Below are 8,564 nucleotides of genomic sequence, written 5' to 3'. Positions count from 1 at the left end.
AGTTTTTATACTGATAAAAATTATTCTTAAAAAAAGAGAAGGAATTAAGACACTCACAGGTAAACAAAAATGGAGTGAATTTATTGCTAACAGAATTTCCTTAAAATAAAACTGAAACAGTCAGACTGAAATGCAAAGAGCACTAGTTTAACTTAAACCCTCAAAAATGAATAAAAATTACTAGGGAAAAGTGCAATATAAGCAAATGAAAAGGACATCATTCATGTGTTTTTGTAGCACTTTTCCTATCTGAAACAAAATAATGAAGTAATAAAGATTAGACTAGATAAATGAAATAGAGACTAGACTAACAACACACAAAATCAACAAAACAAAAAAATTGGTTCTTCAAAGGATCAGCAATACTGACGAACCTTTAGATGCACTGACTAAGAAAAAGACTACCAAGCTGGGCATGATGGTGCATGCCTTTAGTCCCAGCACTCAGGAGACAGAGGCACGCAGATCTCTGTGAGTTGGAGGCCAGCCCTTTCTATGTAGTGAGTTCCAGTCCAGGGACTACATAGTGAGACCCTGTCTCAAAAAACAAAATAAAACAAAAGATCACCAAAATCACAATTGAAAGTAGAAACATTTGGTAACAGTTTTACAAAAATAAAAATGTTTGTGGAAACAAATGAATATTTGCATTCCAATAAATTCAGTAACTTGGATGAAATGGAAAATTCCTGCACACAATTTATGCCAACTAAGTTATACAGAAATGTAAACTATGAAGGGATTTATAACTCAGATGGAGGTTGAATCAGTATTCAAAACCTTCCAAATATTTTTTTTTCTTTTTCTTTTCTTTTTTTTTTTCTTTGTGGAGCTGAGGATCAAACCCAGGGCCTTGCGCTTGCTAGGCAAGCACGCTACCACTGAGCTAAATCCCCAACCCAGAAAAAAAATCTTTTTAATAGTTGGCTTTATTTGTGAAAACCACAAAAACTTTTAAAGACTCAATACCAATCCTGCTAACAATTCTACCAAAATTTGAAGATAGAGGAAATACTTCTTACCTGATTCTAGGTTGCCCAGTATTACTATTATACAAAAGTGAGCAAGAACAAAAATAAACTGAAGACTGTATCCACAAATTATTGGATGCTGTGAAAATAGCAATGACAAAAATTTTATAGTTATAAACACAGTACAAATTTGCAGGCAGGGTTTTCCTGTCCTGACTTCCTGCTCCCAAATAACCACCAGCTGCTTTCCAAATAACTGACTTGGAGACTTAATATAAATTATAAATGCTTGGCCATTAGCTCAGGCTTGTTACTACCTAACTCTCAACTTATAAATTAACCGTATTTCTTCTCCATGCTTCACCACCTGGCTCATGGCTTGTTATATCATTTTCTATACATCTTGCTTCCTTGGTAGCTGGCTGGCATCTCCTCAGACTCTGCCCTTCTTCTTCCCATCATTCTCAGTTTGGCTTTCCCACCTAACTTAATCCTCTTCAGCTATTGGCCAGTCAGCTTGTTTATTAAACTAATCATAGTGACATATATTCACACAGTGTACAGAAGGATTGTTCCACAGCATATAAAAGAAGAAAAAATCTCAAATTATCAATATAACCTTACAAATAGAAAAAGAAAAGCAGATTCAATGCCACTAGGAGGATATAAAAATATTAGACCAGATAATTAAGTCACAACAAAGAATTTATCAAAATGCAGTAAACAAAACTTTAAGTTGTTTCTAAAAAAAAATAGCAACAAAATTGTTGAAATTTAGTTCAACTAAGAAAAAAGGAGAAACTTAAATTACTAATAGTATAAAAGAAAGCAGACAGAAATACCTAATTCACAAAAATAAGAATGAGCATAACACTGTGCTATGAACAATTATACATTAAAAATTTTATAATCTTGATGAACTGAATTAATGACTGGGAAATACAAGATATATCAAGACTAAATTATGAAGAAATAGAAAGTTACTAGAGATCTATAATTCATAAGGACATTAAATTTGTAGTAGAAAAATCTGATAAGTCTTGAAACTGGTGAACTGTTCAAAAATTGAAAGCAGAAATTACATTCGTAAATTGTTGTGGGATGTCTTGATGTAAGCTGTGAATATGTGTTGCTCTTATTGGTTGGTAAATAAAGCTGCTTTGGCCTATGGCAAGGCAGGATAGATTCAGGAGGGAAATATAAGCAGAGATAAGGAGAAGAAGGACAGAGTTTGGGAGATGCCAGCCAGCTGCCGTAGGAGCAACATGCCAGCAGTCTGGCAATGCCACATCTATTATAGATTGAGAGAAATTAAAAACGACTAAGAGAATGTACTTTAGTTCATGCAAAACTTGATATTGTTAAAATACTAATTCTTTCTGATTTGATTTATTGATTCAATGTAATCCCATTAAAATTTTTAGTTCCCCCCCAAAAAAAATTGACAAGCTGAACATAAATATATATGGTGAGCCAGATATGTTGATGTGTGCTTATAATCTCAGCACTCAGAGAGCAGAGGCAGAAGTGCTGCAAAATTGATTTTGTCCTGGGTTCTATATATAGTTCAAGGCCAGCCTGGGCTATATATTGTAACCTGGTCTCATAAATCAAACAAGTAAATAAAATATGTATAGAATTGCAAAAGTCTCATAACAACGTTATTTTGAAAAAAATGTTGAAGGACTTGCACTTTTCAGTAAAAGTTAATTCAAGATGTGGTAATCAAGACAGCATGATGACATGTTAATAAGGACAGGCATATGTAGATTGATGAAACAGAATTGAAAGTCTAGAAGAAATTCTTACATTTAGGGGTCTGTTGAGTTTGAAGATCTCTGGGCTGATCAAGGGGAAAAGAAATGAATACAGGCTTTTTGTAGCACAATAAGCTTCATGGGGTGGTGCTTGGGCAGAGTTTAGTGAGAGGTAAGTCCCTGACCACAGGAGACCTTCTTACAAACTCTACCACAGGGCTGTAATCCAGAAGGTGAAGTGGATATAAGAACACTTACTTGGAGAGGTGGATCAGAGGTGGCTTCTGTATAAGTGATGCTCTTCAGTGAGATGAGGAATCTCTGGGTTAGAGAGTTCTAAAAGGCAGAGGATTTGGACTGTTTTGTGGTTAGATCTTTGTTTAATCTATGGCTAGCAGATGTTTGATGCTTTTTTTTTGGAGTGACTGATGGGCTCTAGAAATGCCAATAGAATTATTTTTTTATATAGTAAGTCATTAAGTTGTATAAGAATTTGAGGGTTGGGGATTTAGCTCAGTGGTAGAGCGCTTGCCTGGCAAGCACAAGGCCCTGGGTTCGGTCCTCAGCTAAAAAAAAAAAAAAAAAAAAAAGTAAGAATTTGAGTTTGGTGCTGAATGCTTTGAGCTAATAGTCTGATCTTACTCTAAAGAAGTAAACAAAATAGGGGCTGATATACTACAGGGGCCATGTTTGACTCATTCATATAACAACAATCAACTAATTTTATGATAAAGGTGTCAAGACAATTCACTGAGAAATGAAGAAAAAAATTTTAGACTAATTGGGACAAATGGATGTCCACCTGCATGAAACTAAGCCAGGGCTAATAACACAACATAACACAACACAACACACACACAAATTAACTCAAAGAGAGAGAGCTATAGACCTACACTGAAGAGCTAGAAGTATAACATATTTAAGAACAACATAGGAGGGAGGAAATCTCTGATACCTTAGATTACATGGAGATTTCTTATTTAAGAAATCAAACATGGTCCATTAAAAATAATAAAATTGGGCTGGAGAGATGGTGCAGTCAGTATCTGATGCTCATTGAGATGGTGCTTGCTGCTCAAACAGGAGGACCTAAGTTCTTATCTCCATCCATCCCAATGAAAGTCAGCTGCTGCGGTGCGCTTATAATCCCAGTGCTAGCAGGCAAGAGACAAAAGGATCCCTGGAGCTTGCTGGCCAGCCAGCCTAACTGAATCAGTGAGCTCTAGGTTCAGTGAGAGACCTTGCCTCAAAAACTAAGTGGCAAGAGGTGGAGGAAGGCATCTGACATCTATCTCTGGTCTCCACATACATATGCACCTATGTATACATGGGCATATACACACAAAATGATAAATTGAATAATCAAAATTCAAAAGTATTTTAAAAACACTATTATATTTGGTGTTAAAAGATATGCAACACACTGATAGAAATTACTAACAAACATTTTTCTCCATTGATCCATCAGTGGACATTTGAGCTATTTCCAATTTAAAAATTGTTTTGCATGTGTGTATGTAACACATGTGTGTCTGGTGCATGCAGAGGTCAGAAGAGAGAGTCAAATCACCTGAATTACAGGCAGTTGTGATACACCATGTGGATGTTGGGAACCACAACCTTGGTCCTCTGGAAGAGCAGCAAGTGCTTTTGGCTGCAATGCCATCTCTCCAGCTCTGTTTCCAACTTCTTGCTAATGTGAATGTGCTGCTGTGAACATGGGTGTGCGAACATCTGAGATTGCTTTCAACTTTTTCAATATGTATATCCAGAAGTGGAACTGCTAGATCATATGATAGTTGTGTTTAATATTTTGAGGTATTGTCATACTGATTTCCACTGTCCTCACTCTCACTGCCACTTGCTATTTTCTATATTTTAAGCTATCCTAATGGGTATGAAACAGCATCTAGTTATGGTTTTGATTTGTGCTTCCACAATCAACGACACTGACCATCTTTTAAAACAAATTTTGAAAATTTTATTTATTATTGCGTTGGTGTCATCAGGGTGAGTTCCAAGGAGCATGTGTGGAGGCCAGGGAGCAACTGTATGGAGTTAGTTCTCCCCTTTAACATTTGCATAGTTTCAGGAATCAAACTCAGTTTGCAGGCCTTGTGCACTGAGCATCTTCACCCACTGAGCCATTTTACTGACTAGAGGAAGTTTGAATTTACTGCATAGTAGTATTCTATTGTATGAAAATGCTATTATATATCTAACCATCTTTTCGTGCTGAGATTTGTATTATTTCCAATAAACTTCAAAATGTCAAGCAAATTCTATGATTTTAAAAACAAAATAGTACTTTACATTTGGCTTTTCTTCATAAAATTCCTAATGGTGTGTGTGTGTGTGTGTGTGTGTGTGTGTGTGTGTGTGTGTGTGTGTGATGTAGCCCAAGTTGACCTAGAACTGCTATATGTGGAAGCTGGCCATAAATGTCTTACTCCCCACGCCCCTCAGAAAAGGGGAAATGGAAAGTCAGTTTAGAACTGGAGCTATTGTTCTCCTATGCTCACTAGTCACATAGCTGGCTCTTCACACACACACACACACACACACACACACACACACACACACACACACACAGAGAGAGAGAGAGAGAGACAGAGAGACAGAGAGACAGAGAGACAGAGAGACAGAGAGAGACAGAAAGACAGAGACAGAGACAGAGAGAGACAGAGAGAGAACTTTCACCTTTACTCATCTGTTATTTCTTCATCAGGAAATGTTATGAAAAATTTCCAATTTAAAATCTTACAGGCTGTGAAAAATACAGAAAACCAGGATACAGAATATTTAAACCACTGTCAGTTACATCATTCAAAGGCAATTCATGCTCATTTTTGAGCTATAACCAAAGGCTCATTTTTGAGCTATAACCAAAGGCTCATTTTTGAGGCTATAACCAAAGGGACAGACTAAAGATGAGTGGATGCCTTGCCTATTTTTCATTCCCTGATGCTGTAGTCACTATTTCCTTATAACTCTTTTAAAATTATGAAAATGCAAATATAATATCAGTTGAAAACTGAATGAACGATACTGCATTTCTACAAAATTCCACCGGGTATGGGATTGAAGATGAGTCATAGGTGGACGAATCGCCATATTAGAGAACCTGAGAAGGCAGGTGGAGTTGAAAACTCGATTCATCTACTAATTTACTGGCTCAGGATTTGTCAATCACTACAGCCTGGCAAATGAGATTAGGGAAGAGTCATGGGAGGGAAGGGGTGACGCAGCAAGCTGCACACACTTGAAAAAAAAAATAAAGCCTAGACAACTGCGCAATCATACTGCGGCACCAGGTCCGGGTCCGTCGCCGCCCCCCCCCCCCCCCCCCCGCCGCCCCCAGCTCGCTCCCCTACCCCCGCCCCTACGTGGTTGGAGCCTGCCCACTGCGGCTCTCTGCAGTCTCCAGTCTGCTTCTTCAGGACCCGTCGCAGCAGCCATAGGCGACCCTGCGTTTCCAACCAGACCACCGTGGTTCATTCCTGCTATTCCAGCGTCAGCACCGCCTTTTATCCCCCGCTCGCTGCTTGCTATCACTGCAGCCATCCGGCCGCCACCGTTTGGTCCATCTCCACCCCGCCATCGCTCATCTGCTAGAATTGGTGAGTCTTCCTGCAGAGGTCAGGTCCCCTGATCTGCGGGCTTAGCCACCATAAGTGCAGGTGATCTTTTGAAAACAATGGCCGAGTCAGCCGATTATAAAGAACTGTCTGAATCCAACCAAGAGGAGCTTGGTAGCCAGGTAATGGCGGAGGGGCCAGGGGAATGTCAGGACCGCAGTGAAGGTGCCTCCGCGGAGCCTGGAGATGGCGGGGAAGGCGGGGAAGCCTCCGCGGCTCTTGCAGCTGGGGAAGAGGGAAAAGGTGAAGAAGCTGCTGCAGGGTCCGGGGAAGATGCGGGGAAATGCGGGGATGCTGATGAGGACTCAGATACAGATCGTCCAAAAGGACTTATCGGTTATCTTTTAGATACCGATTTTGTTGAAAGTCTCCCGGTCAAAGTTAAGTACCGCGTGTTAGCTCTTAAAAAGCTTCAAACAAGAGCTGCACATTTGGAATCCAAATTCCTGAGGGAATTTCATGACATTGAAAGGAAGTTTGCTGAAATGTATCAGCCCTTACTGGAAAAAAGACGTCAGATCATCAATGCAGTCTATGAACCCACAGAAGAGGAATGTGAATATAAATCAGACTGTGAGGACTATTTTGAGGAGGAGATGGAAGAGGAGGAAGAGACCAACGGCAATGAAGAGGGCATGGTGCATGAATATGTGGATGAAGATGATGGTTATGAGGACTGTTATTATGATTATGATGATGACGACGAGGAGGAGGAGGAGGAAGATAACAGCACCGGGGCCACCGGAGGAGAAGAGAATAACGAAGAGGACCCTAAGGGAATTCCGGACTTTTGGCTGACTGTTTTAAAAAATGTTGAAGCACTCACTCCTTTGATTAAGAAGTATGACGAGCCTATTCTGAAGCTGCTGACAGATATTAAAGTGAAGCTTTCGGATCCTGGTGAGCCTCTCAGCTTCACACTCGAATTTCACTTCAAACCCAATGAATATTTCAAAAACGAGCTGTTGACAAAGACTTACGTGCTGAAGTCAAGGCTTGCATGCTATGATCCCCACCCCTATAGGGGAACTGCCATTGAGTATGCCACCGGCTGCGACATAGATTGGAATGAAGGAAAGAATGTCACTTTGAGGACCATCAAGAAGAAACAGAGACATCGCATCTGGGGAACAGTCCGAACCGTGACTGAAGATTTTCCCAAGGACTCTTTCTTCAATTTCTTCTCTCCTCATGGGATCAACTTAAATGGAGGGGATGAAAATGATGATTTTTTGCTTGGTCATAATTTACGTACTTACATAATTCCAAGATCAGTGCTATTTTTCTCAGGTGATGCACTTGAATCTCAGCAGGAAGGTGTAGTTAGGGAAGTTAATGATGAAATTTATGACAAAATTATTTATGATGATTGGATGGCTGCAATTGAGGAGGTTAAAGCCTGTTGCAAAAATCTTGAGGCATTAGTGGAAGACATTGATCGCTAAAGCAGAGTAAATGCTTCTGAAATTCACTGCCCTACATGCAGTTACTGAAAACATAAGCCGTTAATTATAGTCTTGTGTTCTGTATTGTTCCTGTCATGCCAGTTTAAAAATTCAAATGCTAATTAATCTGACCTTGCATTGCAGTGGTATGATATTTTCAAAACATGTAGACTGTGGTAAGTGATTAAAGACATTAATATAGTATGTAGTATAATTCTCCTGAAGTCCTTGTGCCATGTAGCTATTAATCTGTGGCTGTGAATATTATTAGAAGTGCTAACTGAGGCTATTTGTTTACAAAGAAAATATTGGTAATCCACCTAACAGTGTTTTGCTATTTTGTCCCTTATTTTCTTAGTGCTCTAACCAATGGGCTTTATTTTATTGTGCCTGCTTCTTTTTGCAGTAAATATACAGTAGAATTTAAAGCTCGACTGCCTAAGAGGCCAGCATATGGTGGAGAATTTCGGGCAAAATCACATTTATTATTGATAATAGCTTGTGCACAGTCTCCTGTATTGTATGTGACTGTGATAAATATTAAAATTCAGTTGTATTGATATTACTGTTTATCATTGAAGTGTGAGTTACAGTATTTTCAAAAGTTACAAATATTGTCCTGTGTAATTGTGTAAACTGTGATTACAGTGTATAGTTTTCTTTTACAGTATATTGAATCATTCATTGAAATGGACACTTCATTTCTGAAAATATATTTCATATTCTGTTCCTTCACTGAAAAATAAAATAAAT

The 8,564-nt window shown here is 38.8% G+C and overlaps 1 protein-coding gene across 1 annotated transcript; it reads left to right on the top strand.

Annotated features, from left to right (window-relative positions):
• Positions 1 to 6,086: 6,086 nt before the first annotated feature.
• Nap1l2 (nucleosome assembly protein 1 like 2) lies at positions 6,087 to 8,564 on the top strand. Its single transcript, XM_036174495.1, has one exon. The coding sequence runs from the start codon at positions 6,426 to 6,428 to the stop codon at positions 7,809 to 7,811; it is 1,386 nt and encodes a 461-aa protein (XP_036030388.1). The 5' UTR covers positions 6,087 to 6,425; the 3' UTR covers positions 7,812 to 8,564.

This window comes from Onychomys torridus, chromosome X (assembly GCF_903995425.1).
Source record: "Onychomys torridus chromosome X, mOncTor1.1, whole genome shotgun sequence".
NCBI classification, from domain to species: domain Eukaryota; kingdom Metazoa; phylum Chordata; class Mammalia; order Rodentia; family Cricetidae; genus Onychomys; species Onychomys torridus.
The sequence above is the reverse complement of the archived record's forward strand: the minus strand, read 5'-3'. Positions and strand labels throughout refer to the sequence as shown.

Coding starts and splice junctions, on each gene's coding strand:
- Nap1l2 (XM_036174495.1), top strand. CDS start 6,426: ATGGCCGAGTCAGCCGATTATAAAGAACTGTCTGAATCCAACCAAGAG.